General features: G+C 36.9%; 1 protein-coding gene across 3 annotated transcripts; it reads right to left on the bottom strand.

The window, feature by feature from the left end:
* Positions 1-159: 159 nt before the first annotated feature.
* LOC309491163 (uncharacterized protein) lies at positions 160-5,633 on the bottom strand. 3 transcript variants are annotated; one of them, XM_082160580.1, is made up of 7 exons: positions 4,850-5,633; positions 4,035-4,150; positions 3,291-3,356; positions 3,099-3,179; positions 1,780-1,833; positions 747-812; positions 167-635 (listed from the first exon to the last, which is right to left on the bottom strand). In XM_082160580.1, the coding sequence occupies exons 2-7, from the start codon at positions 4,068-4,070 to the stop codon at positions 528-530; spliced, it is 411 nt and encodes a 136-aa protein (XP_082016706.1). In that variant the 5' UTR covers positions 4,071-4,150; positions 4,850-5,633; the 3' UTR covers positions 167-527. The 3 variants fall into 3 exon arrangements, with proteins under 3 accessions (XP_082016707.1, XP_082016708.1, XP_082016706.1); XM_082160581.1 differs by lacking the exon at positions 4,850-5,633 and having other exon boundaries at positions 160-635; positions 3,291-3,398; positions 4,035-4,834; XM_082160582.1 differs by lacking the exons at positions 1,780-1,833; positions 4,850-5,633 and having other exon boundaries at positions 164-635; positions 4,035-4,834.
* Positions 5,634-18,955: the final 13,322 nt, after the last annotated feature.

Here is an 18,955-nt window from a genome sequence, read left to right on the forward strand (position 1 = left end):
ATGTTATTGCATTAACTAACATGAACTAACAGAGAAAAACTTTTGTTAATGTGAGTTAATAAAATATGTGAGTTCATGTTCGTTCACAGTGCATTAAATTAACAGATACAACACTGGATCCTAAAATGTCTTGGAAAATGTTGAGATTAACGTTAAGTAAGATAAACATTAAGTAAATCCTGTAGAAGTATTGTTCATTCATTGTTAGTTCATGTTAACTAATACTAACAAGATGAAACCTTTTTATAAAGTATTGCCATTTTTTTATAAAGAAAGTTGGAAATATGAATGTAAAATTCATTTTAAAAGTTAAGGAATCTTACATTAGGCCACTGTACTGTATATGTTTGATTTATGTTGAAGTGTTTGGGACATTGGCTTTAAATGATGTGCGTTTCGTTTTTGTAATCAGGCTTTCAAAGTATATCAAATTTTGGATTTAGATTCATCGGCTAATATATCAGATATCGGCTTTCGAATATAAAGAATGATCAGTTATCGGCCCAAATGTTCATATCGCTGTATCCCTAATTTGATTTCCAAAAAAACAATACCTTCTGTACATCTCTGACTTCTGACTGGGACGGGGACGGACTCTTCATTTCGAGAGTGGAGGGTTCAACCTCACTGAGAGTCTACAAAACATAACATTAGACATGAAACAGTGGTGTAAATATGTGAACACTAGATCTCACAGATGTCTCTGCTTCGTTTGCTCGTTCTCTTCCAGCACAACTCTCACTTACTTTGTCTAGTCCCACAGTAAGAGCAGCACAATCACTGCCTGATGACCACTGGCTCTTATGGCTCATCTGAGAATATGAAATTAAGCGTTACATACAGAAACACTTCACCTAAGAGTTTAAAAAAAGCATTATAAATGGAATATATAAAGGATAATGTACAGTCAGTCAGTAATTAATAAAAAATAAACTGACAGGATAATAAGGGTCCTGATACACAGCTACCTATCAATAAATATTTGCACATGAAATACTGATTTGAGATAATATACAAGATTACAAAATAGTTAAAGTTTTCAAATCAATATTTCAATATTTAAATGCTACCACAAGGTAATGTTCACGGCTTTTATGCATCACATTACATGTGTTTTCATTCCAGTGTGTCAGGTTGTGTGTAGCTTTACACCGTTTTATGAGGACATCATAAGAGCATGATCCTGATGTTTGACTTGACTGAAGAATCTCAGTGTGTTGTGTAAGTTTAACAGAATACTGGTCTATGAGGACACTAGATTTATGAGGACATCATAAGAACATGATCCTGATGTTTGACTTGACAGGAGAATCTCAGTGTGTTGTGTAAGTTTAACAGAGTCCTGGTCTATGAGGACACTAGATTTATGAGGACATCATAAGAACATGATCCTGATGTTTGACTTTGACTGAGTGTGTTGTGTAAGTTTAACAGAATCCTGGTCTATGAGGACACTAGATTTATGAGGACATCATAAGAGCATGTTCCTGATGTTTGACTTTGACTGAAGAATCTCAGTGTGTTGTGTAAGTTTAACAGAATCCTGGTCTATGAGGACACTAGTTTTACTGGGACACTGGTAACTAGATACACTTGGACGGCACTGAGTTCAAGTGTGTGTATGTATGAGAGTGATACGAGACATTGCGCCTGTGCTAGATGTACAGTAAGTGATCGTGACTCACTTCTTACACACACAATCATAATTCAGGGACTGATAACTGTGGCAAATAATCTGTTTCTGAGGAAACAGAGTTATTACATTAACTTATTGGATACCTTTAGAGTTGCTGTATCTTGTTCAGGTTTCATCTGATTCTTCAGAGTTATCATCTGAAAAAAAAAGTAGTAAAAATATATAAAAAAGACAAATAAATACTAATTTTAGTATCACTTATTGAAAGCCAAACAGAGGTAGCTTTTTTTTAACAACTTCTTCAATGATTATATTTAATCTGACAAGCACAAATAGTTTTCGCTATTGGTATTAGCCACAATGAGCTGTGAATTATGGGTTATCAGTATCGATCCTAATATTCCATATGTGTGTCCCGGTAAAACTAGTGTCCTCATAGACCAGGATTCTGTCAAACTTACACAACACACTGAGATTCTCCTGTCAAGTTAAACATCAGGACATTGCTCTTATGATGTCCTCATAAAACGGTGTCCTCATAAAACAGGTGTAAGACACACACACACACTTGACACACTGTAATGAACATGCATGTAATGTGATGCATTAAAGCCATGAACATTAACTTGTAGGGCTGCACAATGTATTGCTTTATCATTCATACCTATCTGTGGTAGTGACATTGCAGTATAGGCCTCTGTGAAGTCAGGCTATATAAAGACTCTGCTGTGTTATTTTACAGTTGATTCCTCAAGTTCTGTACCTAAATGCTGTTAGACTTACCTGGAATATATGAGGCATTGTTTATTTCACATCTTTGTTAATTTTTTTTATCTCTGCTTGCAATTTATTATTTTCTATGCAGATGCAAACCCCTACAAAATCACACCAATCATTCTAGAATGATTAATTATTTCCAAATAGAGCTATTCAATTCATTTAGTGAAATTGCTTTTCATATTGAAAAACTTTTGTTAATGTGAGTTAATAAAATATGCGAATTCATGTTCGTTCACAGTGTATTAAATTAACAGATACAACACTGGATCCTAAAATGTCTTGGAAAATGTTAAGATTAACGTTAAGTAAGATAAACATTAAGTAAATCCTGTAGAAGTATTGTTCATTCATTGTTAGTTCATGTTAACTAATACTAACAAGATGAAACCTTTTTATAAAGAAAGTTGGAAATATGAATGTAAAATTCATTTTAAAAGTTAAGGAATCTTACATTAGGCCACTGTACTGTATATGTTTGATTTATGTTGAAGTGTTTGGGACATTGGCTTTAAATGATGTGCGTTTCGTTTTTGTAATCAGGCTTTCAAAGTATATCAAATTTTGGATTTAGATTCATCGGCTAATATATCAGATATCGGCTTTCGAATATAAAGAATGATCAGTTATCGGCCCAAATGTTCATATCGCTGTATCCCTAATTTGATTTCCAAAAAAACAATACCTTCTGTACATCTCTGACTTCTGACTGGGACGGGGACGGACTCTTCATTTCGAGAGTGGAGGGTTCAACCTCACTGAGAGTCTACAAAACATAACATTAGACATGAAACAGTGGTGTAAATATGTGAACACTAGATCTCACAGATGTCTCTGCTTCGTTTGCTCGTTCTCTTCCAGCACAACTCTCACTTACTTTGTCTAGTCCCACAGTAAGAGCAGCACAATCACTGCCTGATGACCACTGGCTCTTATGGCTCATCTGAGAATATGAAATTAAGCGTTACATACAGAAACACTTCACCTAAGAGTTTAAAAAAAGCATTATAAATGGAATATATAAAGGATAATGTACAGTCAGTCAGTAATTAATAAAAAATAAACTGACAGGATAATAAGGGTCCTGATACACAGCTACCTATCAATAAATATTTGCACATGAAATACTGATTTGAGATAATATACAAGATTACAAAATAGTTAAAGTTTTCAAATCAATATTTCAATATTTAAATGCTACCACAAGGTAATGTTCACGGCTTTTATGCATCACATTACATGTGTTTTCATTCCAGTGTGTCAGGTTGTGTGTAGCTTTACACCAGTTTTATGAGGACATCATAAGAGCATGATCCTGATGTTTGACTTGACTGAAGAATCTCAGTGTGTTGTGTAAGTTTAACAGAATACTGGTCTATGAGGACACTAGTTTTACTGGGACACTGGTAACTAGATACATTTGGACGGCACTGAGTTCAAGTGTGTGTATGTATGAGAGTGATACGAGACATTGCGCCTGTGCTAGATGTACAGTAAGTGATCGTGACTCACTTCTTACACACACAATCATAATTCAGTGACTGATAACAGTGGCAAATAATCTGTTTCTGAGGAACACTGGTCGCATGGCACTGCTTAAGCATGGAAACCCTGAACTCACCTTTATAATGATTGCTGAATCTGCCCTGGAGCTCATCTTTGTCTGTAAACGGCATGTCCTCTTCCAGATCTTGATCTTCTCCTTCACTGACTCACTTCAGCCATCATCTCATGTGTCTGCGCGCATAGAAAAAGACTCTCATTAATCACGACCATTGCATTTCATTTGACATATTATTCAAAAAGCTTGTTTTAAATAAATTGATCAATTATGGTAAACAGCATTCAAGTTATTTTAATACTTTATTATTATATGATATTTAAGGAATATGTTAACTGATAATAACTATTCATTCATAGATTTCATTCACAATTGATACATTATAGGCAATAATAGTGACAGTATTAATAAGACTGAATCAGACTGACAGTTCTAATAATATTCAGAGTATATTTTATTATAGTCAGGAGTAATATGAGCACATATTTGTGTCTTAATGTGTTTAAAGCAAGCATAACTGTAGTAATATTAACAGTAGCATATCAGGATACTGTACTGGGTGAAATAGCCTCCCCTTCACATACTGTAGTCATGACAACGCGTTATTATGATGGCTAGACTATTTTATGAGATCAGAAAAGGTAGCAGTTACAAATATAGTGCAATCGAAAACGAGTTTAAAATGACAAGCATCGCTGATTCCCTCATGTCAGTCTGTAAACAGAATCACTATAGGTCCGCTAGCACCGTTAGCATCACGCGCTAGCTGCTTTCTAACTGTAAAACGAGCAGCGAAGAGCATACAGAACATGCACAAACAAGCCAACCGGACCCACATGCTATTAGAGAAGCAATTAAACAACGTTATAACTTACCTTTTGGATAACAGTTGCCTTCATCAGGTCCACAGATGTCTTCTCAGGTGCAGAGTTTGTCCAGTCCAAACAGGAAATGACGTGACGACGAATGACTACACCTCTGATTACGTTGTACTTATCATAATATAAACGGGATTTTATTTATTTATTTATCATATATTTAATGCAAAATTAATAAATTACAGGCAAAAATACTTAAATAATTAGTATTTTGCATTAAGTTGCTACACATTTTAAAGCTGATTGAAGCTCCGCCCACTGGCGCCATCTTGTTTTCGCGATCTCCCGCCTACCGGTACCGATCTGACCAATCACTAAAGCTGAGTGAAGCTCCGCCCACTGGCGCCATCTTGTTTTCGCGATTTCCCGCCTACCGGTACCGATCTGACCAATCACAGGCCCCAAAGAATACACTTGTGTAAAAGATGCAAATTTTTGATGACGCGGGTGTAATACCAGGACCTGGCTACAGGGGCGCACTCTCGAAATCAGGGATACACTGTGTATGGTAAAATTTCAGGGTTTTGTGGTATGTAAGGACATGGCGCCAAACTTTGAGAGGGAGCTTCTGGAACGTAGTAAATGACATCTACGCTGTCGGATTTATGAGGACATGGCCTCTGTCCTCATAAACCCAAATGTCCCCATAGTGCTGGTGCGTATTCAGGTCAAAAGTCCTCGTAAACCACAAAAACAAACACACACACACACACACACACACACACACACACACACACACACACACACACACAATTACATTTTTAATGCATTAATTATGCACTGCTATATACATTAAAATGTATGTATGATCTAATCAATAAGTGTAACAGCAGTTATAACACATATTATCTATTATCAGGCCGATCTGACTGCTTTAATTCCAGCAATTATTCACTCTGAACATAAATATCTTACATTTTGAGATATTCACCTGAACTGAAAATGTAACTCAATTTCAAACAGAGTTAAAACACAATTGAATCATACAGAATGAACAAAACACTGAATTATAAGCACAACATGAGCAAAAGAGATTCAGTATCATTGACTGAACTACAGAAAGAAGCAACATTTACATTCTGATGACAAATCTCTTTTTCCATGTATGATTTCTACAATAAAAGATGAACTAAATATGAACTCAGTGTAGAAATAAATGAAGGAAAAACAAACCTGTAATAAACTGATTAAACTCATAGTGAGACACAGTGTGTGGAAATATGTTTATATTTTTATTTATTTTTATAAAAATAAAAAAGTATTTTTTCTTTTATTTCTTTTTATTTCTTTATACATATTGTATTATAAAAAGTATTTTTAATGCATTAATTATATATTGTTTTACACATTATAATGCATGTATGATCTCATCAATAATTGTAACCAAGGTTTTAAAACATTATAATATTATTTATTCATTGTTACACCTCCAAAAAATTATAATACACTAAAACTCATGACAAACAACCACTTTAAGATGTAACAAGGAATTTGCAAATATTATAAAACATTTTAACTTTGGTTACAGTTATTTATGAAAACATATGACATTATAACATACGTTATTGATACCTTTATAATGCATTATACATAAAGGCTTTAAGTAAAGTTTGCCACAATATCTAATAATCATTATTAATAATAAATGTTGTTCTTGTTTCAACTGTAAAACACTTTCTGAAATCTAAATTGTATTTTTTTATTAGGTGATTAAATAGACAGACTTACCGATCACCAGTTTAGTTCCTCCACCGAAAGTCCACCACAGTGATACAATCTAATGAAACGCTCGTACAAAAACCTCTATTCCACTCGAGTGAACACACACTCCAGCAGAGAGAGAGAAACAACACTTCAACACACTGATATTAGAAGATCCTCAGCTCTTCTCAACACTCACTCATTCAGATTTGACTAAATGCTTTCTGATATAACACTGTTTAAAGAAATATATTTGATGAGCTGTGACCTCTGAGGTGACCTTTGACCTCTTTGATCATGGATGATGTTGTGGAGTTTCTCATAATGATGCTTCTGTTCTTCATATGCAGATCAATCATCATGATTCACAGAAAAACCTGCAGCTTCAAATAAATGAATCAAAAATTCTGAACATTTCAGATGCACATTGTTTAATATATAATGACCTGATTATGAGTCCTGATGAACTTCATGCATGTGGAAAATGTGGGGAATAAATAGACATCATGAAAATATTTCCCAGAGAGCAACATGTCAACACTGATTCCAAAGACCATAATAGATTTTTTTTCTGGTTTACTCTAAATATAGTAAAATTGATTTATTTAGTTATTGAGTTCTCATTGTTAACATGCTTATAAAGTTGTAGCACATAAATAAATATTTATGGTGTTTAAATTGACACACTACACCATGGGTCACCAAACTAAGGCCCACAATAAATGTAATATATGTGGTATTTCAAATTAAAACAAAGTGTGAAGACTTGATTAATACTTTTGCAAACCACTAGTAAAGATAAACAAATATGTGCCAGGAATCAAGTGTTGATATAGTAGTGTGGATATAGTAGTGTGGATATAGTAGTGTTGATATAGTAGTGGGGATATAGGATATAGTAGTGTGGATATAGGATATAGTAGTGTGGATATAGTAGTGTGGATATAGTAGTGTGGATATAGTAGTCTGGATATAGTAGTCTGGATATAGTAGTGTGGATATAGTAGTGTGGATATAGTAGTGTGGATATAGTAGTGTGGATATAGTAGTTGGGATATAGTAGTGGGGATATAGTAGTGTGGATATAGTAGTGTGGATATAGTAGTGTTGCTATAGTAGTGTGGATATAGTAGTGTGGATATAGTAGTGTGGATATAGTAGTTGGGATATAGTAGTTGGGATATAGTAGTGGGGATATAGTAGTGTGGATATAGTAGTGGGGATATAGTAGTGTGGATATAGTAGTGTGGAAATAGTAGTGTGGATATAGTAGTGTGGATATAGTAGTCTGGATATAGTAGTGTGGATATAGTAGTCTGGATATAGTAGTGTGGATATAGTAGTCTGGATATAGTAGTGTGGATATAGGATATAGTAGTGTGGATATAGTAGTGTGGATATAGGATATAGTAGTGTGGATATAGTAGTGTTGATATAGTAGTCTGGATATAGTAGTGTGGATATAGTAGTCTGGATATAGTAGTGTTGATATAATAGTCTGGATATAGTAGTGTGGATATAGGATATAGTAGTGTGGATATAGTAGTGTGGATATAGTAGTGTGGATATAGGATATAGTAGTGTGGATATAGTAGTCTGGATATAGTAGTGTGGATATAGGATATAGTAGTGTGGATATAGTAGTCTGGATATAGTAGTGTGGATATAGGATATAGTAGTGTGGATATAGTAGTGTGGATATAGGATATAGTAGTGTGGATATAGTAGTGTTGATATAGTAGTCTGGATATAGTAGTGTGGATATAGTAGTCTGGATATAGTAGTGTGGATATAGTAGTGTGGATATAGTAGTGTGGATATAGGATATAGTAGTGTGGATATAGTAGTGTGGATATAGTAGTGTGGATATAGGATATAGTAGTGTGGATATAGTAGTGTGGATATAGTAGTCTGGATATTGTAGTGTGGATATAGGATATAGTAGTGTGGATATAGAAGTGTGGATATAGGATATAGTAGTGTTGATATAGTAGTGTTGATATAGTAGTGTGGATATAGTAGTGTTGATATAGTAGTGTTGATATAGTAGTGTTGATATAGTAGTGTGGATATAGGATATAGTAGTGTTGATATAGTAGTGTTGATATAGTAGTGTGGATATAGGATATAGTAGTGTGGATATAGTAGTGTGGATATAGTAGTCTGGATATTGTAGTGTGGATATAGGATATAGTAGTGTGGATATAGAAGTGTGGATATAGGATATAGTAGTGTTGATATAGTAGTGTTGATATAGTAGTGTGGATATAGTAGTGTTGATATAGTAGTGTTGATATAGTAGTGTTGATATAGTAGTGTGGATATAGGATATAGTAGTGTTGATATAGTAGTGTTGATATAGTAGTGTGGATATAGGATATAGTAGTGTTGATATAGTAGTCTGGATATAGTAGTGTTGATATAGTAGTGTGGATATAGTAGTGGGGATGGCTGTGCCAGGCTAGTTATCTCTACTACACAATAAGGCCTGCTGTTGGTCATTTTGGTCTAGGTCATACAATTCTATGTTATAGCTGACCCGGCCCCGGCCCCGGCCCCCCCCATCACAGTCAGGAACGATAATGTGGCCCCCAGTGAAAAAAGTTTGGTGACCCCTGATCTACACTCATGATTCTCCAGTCATTTCAGTGGCCTAGAAATATCTTCATTGGTCCCTCTTTATGGTGTCCATCATGTTGAGATCACATGACCAGCTAAATTTATCTCACTTTATCTTGATAGCATATTATCCGAAACATTCTCTTGATGTAAATTAAACTGCATGACAGTGAATAGATTATTTCTACAGCGGCTCTGAAAACTGAAAATGTTCCATCCACACTGATAGACGTCAATATAAAGAACCCTAGTGACTAACCTATCAGCCTGCCAAACATAAAATATAATTTCACAATTAATCACTAAACGGTACATCAATAAATAACATTATTCTGAGAGTAAAATCTTCTATGTAGAGAGTTTATGAGTTTGTTATCAGCACAAGCTGTTGTAACCCTTGTTGAAAAGAAATGTGTACTTAATTGTATTGAAAGCGTACTTTTTGTGTGCTTAAAATACAGTTTTTTTCAGTCGCTAACAAGCGTTTGTCCAGCCAGTTGTCACATTTTCAAAACTCTAAACACAATTAGCACAACATCGGTCTTTTGTGGCCATACCATTCACACATTTCTTGTCGTTTTCACACAATATGCAGTCAGTGAACACATTTCCACAATGCTTACATTTTCTTAACAGACAAGCTATACCTCCCAACAAAATTATGGATTGTTTTTGTAGTATTTACAAATGTTAACACACAATATCCCACAATAGCAAAACCAATATTCCAAACCTTAAATACAGTATGGACTGCATTTATTTATTTACCATTTAAATTAAATTTTTACCATTTTTGTAAATTTCATGATTTTAGCAAAATGTGATTTGGATTGCTAGCAAAATGTGTTGCTTTTGAACAATGTCATGAAGAAACAAGCTTTTCGAGTCCATATGCATCTTCCTGGAGTAATGATGCTGAAAATTCAGCTTTTCATCACAGGAATAAATTACATTTTCCACAATTTATTACATGACATACATATTTTTAAACAGAAATCAGTTATTTCAAATTGTACTATGTAATATTTTACAATATGAAAGTTTATAAAAACCTCTGCTTCTGCAATGATATCAGTTCAAAAACAATATATCAGTGAGAGAGTCAAGGAGCTACAACGACAATATGTCCAGGTATAGTGTACTGTATATTCAATTCAATGTCCAGTTCTATAAGCTTTGCACTTTGCAAGTAGGTAACCTACACAGTACAGTATAGTATACAGTAATGACATCATTTACATAGACTTTGTTTTGAGAGTTATGGAATTGGAGGCCAACCAGGCCCCTCATGAATTCATATACATATAGATGAGGCAGGATTCAATCTGGCCAAAAGGCGTCGACCTGGACGAAATGTAATGTGAAGGTGGAAGGTTTATGACCATCAGCCACATGACCAGATGTCCCTCCTTGAAGCCATGGATGCTGGCTCCAAGGGTGGATCCGACATACCAAGCAGTTTTATCCCAGGTGCATCGCCTTGGATAATATCAGATGTGATCTTGATGAAAACATGTGGCCTAACCCTGAAGATTGCAGAGATTAGTAATTTTGTGTTTTTTTTTTTTGCTGTTGTTTTTTTGTTCTATCAAACCATGTTTCTACTGTACCTCCTGTAGTAAACATCAAAGGAATAAAAACTGATTTGCTTTTTACTGGAATGCTTATGAATGTGAACAGTACTGTACATGTGGACATACAGTTCCCAACCAAGAAATTTAGTGTAAAACGGTGGATTGCACGTTTTGCATGCAAATACCTGTAAAACTGAAACATAAAAGTCTATGCAGTTTTAGTAATGTCAACAATAGCCAGTATTTTGAAACCCGGGGCTCGTTCTTCGTACGTCGCTAACTCAGTTAGCTGGATTTGATTGTTGACGATTTGGCATGATCTTGGATTGTTTGGTTCTTCGACGCTCATCCTGGACTTGCTGTCATAGCAACAGGTGCGCAAACTTGAACCTGCTCGGGAGCAGGCTTATTTCATGTAAACAGGATTAGATCCCGGCTTCATAAGCGGAGCTGATACGGGAAGTCCAGCGCAGCGCGATAGTGCACTTTCTGAGATTGAAATTTTTTTCTCGTGACTCGTGAGATTGTCGTTTACATTATTAATTTGTTGGAAACGCACATTATTTTCGACTTGTCGGAGTCGGGCTTTAACTACAGCACAAACTGTTTGCATTGCCCTATGATTATTTGCGAGTGGCTCTTTCCTTTACACTATTGGAGCAGAGAACTTGATGGAAAGTGCTGTCTGTCGTGTCATTCGGAGTTTACCTGGCGCTTTTAGGTTTAAAAAACAGTTTTAGGTTTTTAAGACCCAATGTTGTAAAGCAGTTTTTTTAAAGCTTTTTTTTTTTTTTTTTTTTTTTTTTTTTTTTTTTGGCTATCATTTTTTATGAAGATCATGCAATCATGACCATGCCGATTACAGTATGTCACTCAGGCTTCACTAACGTCATTGGTATAGACTATAGGCTTCCATAGACTGCCATCAAGGTCTCAATGAAGGGGATTTTGTGAACAGAAAGGGGGTTCACAATGTAAATGTGCAGCCCAGTTACTATTGGGAGTCTTAATATTCCAGATTAATAATATTATATCAAATAAAAAAAGTCAGTTGACTAAAATCTTCCATATCACAAATGTGAAAGCAAAATGGCCAGGATCTGTGCATGACTTAAGAATTTTCAGAGATTCACATTTATGCACATTATTTGAAAGTGGTAAGGAAAGTTCCACAATTAAATATCAAGCTCACTGTATTACATACACTTATGCTGATCCTAACAGAACTGCATTTCTTCATAGGTGATTATGACATGTTCCTGCCTGCAGACAGGTGTTTATGACCCCATTCCCTGACCCAAACCAGTTACAATGCAGTAGCCAGGACAAGGGCACACAATGAAATGAACTTTGGCTAACTAAAGGGAAGATTTCAGTGTCTGATAAGTCTGAGGTTTGCACACCTGACAGGGCCTGTGACATTGCTGCATGTGCCATATTACACAACATTGCCAAAAAAAAACAAAAAAATAACTTTTCATTATAATATAATGAAAAGTTTAATAAAAGACCAATATACTTAGTTCCTTGAGTTTTATTTCAATTGTTCTTTGTAAAGAAAAGCCAGTGGTCAAGTGCCTGCAACAAGAGATATTAGATACATGCCTCATGCAACAAATAAAAAGGAAAAGTTGGCTATACACTGCCCACCTGTAGGCCTATGTCTCCTCTGTCTGTGCAGACTCTTCTGTAGGCCTTTCTGTAGATGTGGAATCCTGCAACTTATATTGCTGCCATAAAGCATACAAGTATAAATTAAGTAAAGTTATTTATGCACTTGCAGGTAGGCTAGTTCCTCCATATGACAGTTATCTGAGAGGGTTTATTCACTGTCCAGTGAAATGGAAACAAATGGACATTACAAAGTCTTATACTTTCTTTCCTTTGGAAAGTTATAAAAAAAATGTCCACTTACTGCACATATTTCAGCCACCACTTTCTTGGGAACAGATACAAGTGTTGGTGTATTATGTAAAAGTGCACAAAAGAGGAAAACACAATGTCATTATATGAACTACACTCTGGAAAAATATTTTTACATTAATATAAGTTTATTAGTTTTCACTTTCACAAGTCAAAGCAATTCATCATTACTCAAGATTTAACAGTTGAAATGACTATACAGCCTTAATTTAATGCAGCAAAAATTATTTTACAGTGTAGGCTACTAAGATCTTTTCTTCTTTTTTTTTTTTTTTGCTCAGCCTTTTTCTTGGTTGCTTTTATAAACAGCCAACCATTTATTTAACAGTGTCTTTTATAAAAGAGACTATAATATAACAAAAAAATTACCATTATGTAGAATATTTTTGTACTTCACTTTTGTTTGTTCCCATGTTCTAGCGTGGTGACTCTGACATTACAATGAACAAAGTAATTATGCAATTATTCAAATACAAAAATATAGGCTAATAAGTGATAAAAAAACATCTAACATGGCCACTTCTAACGGATTTAAATTGTCTGCTACTTTTTGCCAGCCCTCTCTCCTGGCTTTTGCAGACTTTGAGGTGTTCCCTGGCGTTTTGCATTAAAACATTAAAATTCCGAATAAACTTCGACTATTAGTTCTTGCTCTGCTGCGGAGAAAAACTGTGCGCGCTCTTTGGCCATGCTGAACAGCCAATAGCAGCGTTGCTGATCAATGTTTCTACTATCGATACATGTCCCCTTTTAACCCAGCGCATGAACGCGCAATTATCTCAGATAACTCAATCCAGCGATACTAATCCTATCCGGCAAGTGTGTTCGAAGAACCGAGTTAGCCAGATCATGATTAGCACGATGATATTATCTTGGATGTGTCATTTGATCTCGGATGTAATAAGCAACGTACGAAGAACGAGCCCCTGGTGTACTTTGATTGAGTGCATGTACCTTGTGAAGTGAAAACAAGTGTTATTCTTTGACAGAATAATTTAATTTTGAGTCAGATTTCCAGTGTTTTGGTAAAGTTAGTGTGTGCAGAGAAACAGGTGTTCTGTTTTGAAATGAAGAGTTAGTATATATTTAACAAAATGTGTTTTTGAGAAGAAAATTAACCATTTGGCCAATTGTGTTTTGTAGGTGTGAGTCTGTGTTAAGAGTTTAGAATAAGTATCTGAAGTATGGATAAGCACTTGTTAGCGATTGAAAAAAACTGTAATAAAAGTATACTTTTTAAAAAGTGCACTTGCAGATAATATAATAAAAACTAGAAAAAAAAAAGTTTGTTGAGACAAACTTTAAGTTGGCTTGAGAAAGCCAGACCAGAGAGTTTGAAGAAGTTAGAAGAAGTTTGATGTTTAAAGTAGGTTAAAGTTTGATATAAAAAATTTGAAGAAAAAGAAAGGGAGAAAGAAAGATTAGAAAGAAAGAAAGAAAGATTAGTTAGAAAGAAAGAACTAAAGAAAGATTAGTTAGAAAGTAAGATTTGTTAGAAAGAAAGAAAGAAAGAAAGAAAGAAAGAAAGAAAGAAAAATTTGTTAGAAAGAAAGAATAGTTAGAAAGTAAGGAAGAAAGGAAGAAAGAATGATTAGTTGGAAAGAAAGAAAGAAAGAAAGAAAGGATTAGTTAGAAAGAAAAGGAAGATAGATAAGTTAGAAAAGAAAGATAGATAAGTTAGTTAGAAAGATAGATAAGTTAAAAAGAAAGAAAGATAAGTTAGAAAGATAGATTAGTTAAAAAGAAAGAAAGAAAGATAGATAAGTTAGGAAGATAGATAGATTAGTTAGGTTAGTTAGAAAGATAGATTAGTTAGATTAGTTAGAAAGAAAGAAAGAAAGAAAGATAGATAAATTAGTTAGTTAGAAAGATATATAGATTAGTTAGGAAGAAAGAAAGATAGATAAGTTAGTTAGAAAGATAGATTAGTAAGAAAGAAATAAGGAAAGATAAGTTAGTTAGAAAGATAGATAGATAAGTTAGAAAGAAAGAAAGAAAGAAAGAAAGAAAGAAAGAAAAGTTGGTTAGCAAGATAGATCGATTAGTTAGAAAGAAAGAAAGATAGATTAGAAAGATAGATAAGTTAAAAAGAAAGAAAGAAAGAAAGAAAGAAAGATAAGTTAGTTAGAAAGATAGATTAGTAAGAAAGAAATAAGGAAAGATAAGTTAGTGTAATAAAGGATCCACTGGAGGCAAGTTGAAAGTGAGAACCCAAGTGCAGTTTATTTTAACTAAAATAAAACATGAAACAAAAACATGGCGTGGCATGAAAACAAAAACCAAATCTTGAACATGAACTTCACACAACAGCAGACTACAGGAAACAATACTTGACAAAGACACATGGCAAACATGAGGGCTTAAATACACAGACTAATGACAAAACAAGGGACACCTGTGAACAATGATCAGACAATTAACCAATGACAAGACATGGCAGGATCACATGACAAACAGGGAAATCACATGACAGACATGGAAACAAGACATGACACAGAAACATGACAAGAACAAACCCAAAACGTGACAGAATCCCCCCCTCTAAGGGCGTCTCCCGACGCCCAACAAACCCAAAACACAAGACAAGACCAGGAGGGTGGTGGAGTGGAGGAGGTCATGGGGGAGGGATGGTGGGCCAGGCCCGTGCAGGGGGACAGGACATGGGACGTGGCATGGCGTGGACGGGCCTGGGTCGTGGCAAGGCGTGGGCGGACCTGGGCCGTGGCAAGGCGTGGGCGGACCTGGGCCGTGGCAAGGCGTGGGCGGACCTGGGCCGTGGCAAGGCGTGGGCGGACCTGGGCCGTGGCAAGGCGTGGGTGGACCTGGGCCGTGGCATGGCGTTGGCGGACCTGGGCCGTGGCATGGCGTGGGCAGACCTGGACCGTGGCATGGCATGGGCGGACCTGGACCGTGGCAAGATCCGGCAGTACAGGAAGCCAGGGCGGATCCGGCAGTACAGGAAGCCAGGGCGGATCCGGCAGTACAGGAAGCCAGGGCGGATCCGGCAGTGCAGGAAGCCAGGACGGATCCGGCAGTGCAGGAAGCCAGGACGGATCCGGCAGTGCAGGAAGCCAGGGAGGATCCGGCAGTGCTGGAGGCCAGGGAGGACCAGACAGTTCAGGTGGCCAAGGTGGACCAGACAGTTCAGGTGGCCAAGGTGGACCAGACAGCTCAGGTGGCCAGGGCGGACCAGACAGCTCAGGTGGCCAGGGCGGACCAGACAGCTCAGGGGACCATGGCGGCGCGGCCTCCATGGTCCTTTCAAGGACCCTACTGCCCCCCCCCAAAATTTTCTTGGGGATCGCTATGGGGTTATGGGCTGGAACAGACAACGGCTCAAGAACAGAAATGACGTGAAAAGTCTCAGCAGTCGTGATGTGAACAGGCTCTGGCTCGGCAGACGTGACGCTCAGTCTCTGGCTCGGCAGACGTGACGTGAAGCTCAGTCTCTGGATCGGCAGACGTGACGTGAAGCTCAGTCTCTGGATCGGCAGACGTGACGTGAAGCTCAAATGTGTGCACCGACCACACACACCATATGGCTGTGGCCATAATTGTTAGTGTAGCCATAACTGAGGGCTCAGGTTCAGGCATGGCGGCGGCCATCTTGTCAGGAGACACAGGCTCGGTGGCGGCCATCTTGTCAGGAGACACAGGCTCGGCGGCGGCCATCTTGTCAGGAGACACAGGCTCGGCGGCTGCCATCTTGTCAGGAGACACAGGCTCGGTGGCTGCCATCTTGTCAGGAGACACAGGCTCGGACTTGGCAGGCGTGACGTGAAGAGACCCAGACATGGCAGACATGACGTGAAGAGATTCAGGCTTGGCAGACATGACATGAAGAGATTCAGGCTTGGCACACATGACGTGCAGAGATTCAGGCTTGGCAGACATGACGTGAAGAGATTCAGGCTTGGCAGACATGACGTGAAGAGATTCAGGCTTGGCAGACATGACGTGAAGAGATTCAGGCTTGGCAGACATGACGTGAAGAGATTCAGGCTTGGCAGGCTTGGCAGACATGACGTGAAGTGGCTCAGGCTTGGCAGGCATGACGTGAAGTGGCTCAGGCTTGGCAGGCATGACGTGAAGTGGCTCAGGCTTGGCAGGCATGACGTGAAGTGGCTCAGGCTTGGCAGATACTGTGGGTTTGTGGGGCTTCTCCTCAAAACCCACAGTAAATGAGGAACCACTCAATAATAGGGCATAGTCAATATATTGGGCCAAGGACCAGTGGATTTTTCCCCCAGGAAGCTGGGAGCGAATGGGCTCATTCAGACTCACCCTAAATATGTCCTTGAGGGCCACGTCATTAAAATCCAGTTGGCAACACAGCCCACAAAATTTCTCCACATACGTTTCCAGGGGAAGATTCCCCTGGCGTAGGTTTAGGAGGGCAACCGCTGGGTTCATTGTAGGAGGTCAAGTATTCTGTAATAAAGGATCCACTGGAGGCAAGTTGAAAGTGAGAACCCAAGTGCAGTTTATTTTAACTAAAATAAAACATGAAACAAAAACATGGCGTGGCATGAAAACAAAAACCAAATCTTGAACATGCACTTCACAAAACAGCAGACTACAGGAAACAATACTTGACAAAGACACATGGCAAACATGAGGGCTTAAATACACAGACTAATGACAAAACAAGGGACACCTGTGAACAATGATCAGACAATTAACCAATGACAAGACATGGCAGGATCACATGACAAACAGGGAATCACATGACAGACATGGAAACAAGACATGACACAGAAACATGACAAGAACAAACCCAAAACGTGACAGTTAGTTAGAAAGATAGATAGATTAGTGAAAAAGAAAGAAAGATAGATAAGTTAGAAAGATAGATAGATTAGTTAGAAAGAAAGAAAGAAAGAAAGATAAGTTGGTTAGCAAGATAGATTGATTAGTTAGAAAGAAAGAAAGAAAGAAAGAAAGAAAGATAAGTTAGTTAGAAAGATAGATTAGTTAAAAAGAAAGAAAGATAGATAAGTTAGTTAGAAAGATAGATAGATAAGTTAAAAAGAAAGAAAGATAGATAAGTTAGTTAGAAAGATAGATAGATTAGTTAAAAAGAAAGAAAAAAAGATAGATAAGTGAGTTAGTTATTTAGAAAGATAGATAAAAGAAAGAAAGATAGATAAGTTAGTTAGAAAGATAGATAGATTAGTTAAAGGGATACTTCACCGTTTTTTCATATTAAACTATGTTATTCCCTTAACTAAGACGAGTTGATACATACCTCTATCGTCTCAGTGCGTGCACTAAATCCCTCTGTCTTGCGGCGAAACTTTGTTAGCCCAGTTCATTTAATATGGGCCAAGCAGAGAAGCTACCAAACACCTCCACGTTTTCCCTATTTAAATACAGTTACTCGCGAAGTGTAACTCGACCTAGGACTGTGACACAAAACAAAACGTTGCGCTTTTCTAAGCGTGTAAAATGGATAACTATTTTGTATGGCGGAATACCATAGCAAGTGCTTGTAAGCACTTCGACTTGGCGTAGTAATATCTTCACTCGTGAAAAATCCTCTCACCGGCCCCCGCTCCCTCTAGTGAAGATATTACTGCGCCAAGTCGAAGTGCTTACAAGCACTTGCTATGGTATTCCGCCATACAAAATAGTTATCCATTTTACACGCTTAGAAAAGCGCAACGTTTTGTTTTGTGTCACCGTCCTAGGTCGAGTTACACTTCGCGAGTAACTGTATTTAAATAGGGAAAACGTGGAGGTGTTTGGTATCTTCTCTGCTTGGCCCATATTAAATGAACTGGGCTAACAAAGTTTCGCCGCAAGACAGAGGGATTTAGTGCACGCACTGAGACGATAGAGGTATGTATCAACTCGTCTTAGTTAAGGGAATAACATAGTTTAATATGAAAAAACGGTGAAGTATCCCTTTAAAAAGAAAGAAAAAAAGATAGATAAGTGAGTTAGTTATTTAGAAAGATAGATAGATTAGTTAGAAAGAAAGATAAGTTGGTTAGAAAGATAGATAGATTAGTTAGAAAGAAAGAAAGATAATTTAGTTAGAAAGATAGATAGATCAGTTAGAAAGAAAGATAGATAAGTTAGTTAGAAAGATACATAGATTAAAAAGAAAGATAGATAGATTAGTTAAAAAGAAAGAAAGAAATATAGATAAGTTAGTTAGAAAGATAGATAGATTATTAAGAAAGAAAGATAGATAAGTTAGTAAGAAAGAAATATAGACACGTTAGTTTGATAGATAGATAGATAGATAGATAGATAGATAGATAGATAGATAGATAGATAG

This window comes from Leuciscus leuciscus (genome assembly GCF_965113295.1).
Source record: "Leuciscus leuciscus genome assembly, chromosome: 25".
Classification (NCBI taxonomy): Eukaryota; Metazoa; Chordata; class Actinopteri; order Cypriniformes; family Leuciscidae; genus Leuciscus; species Leuciscus leuciscus.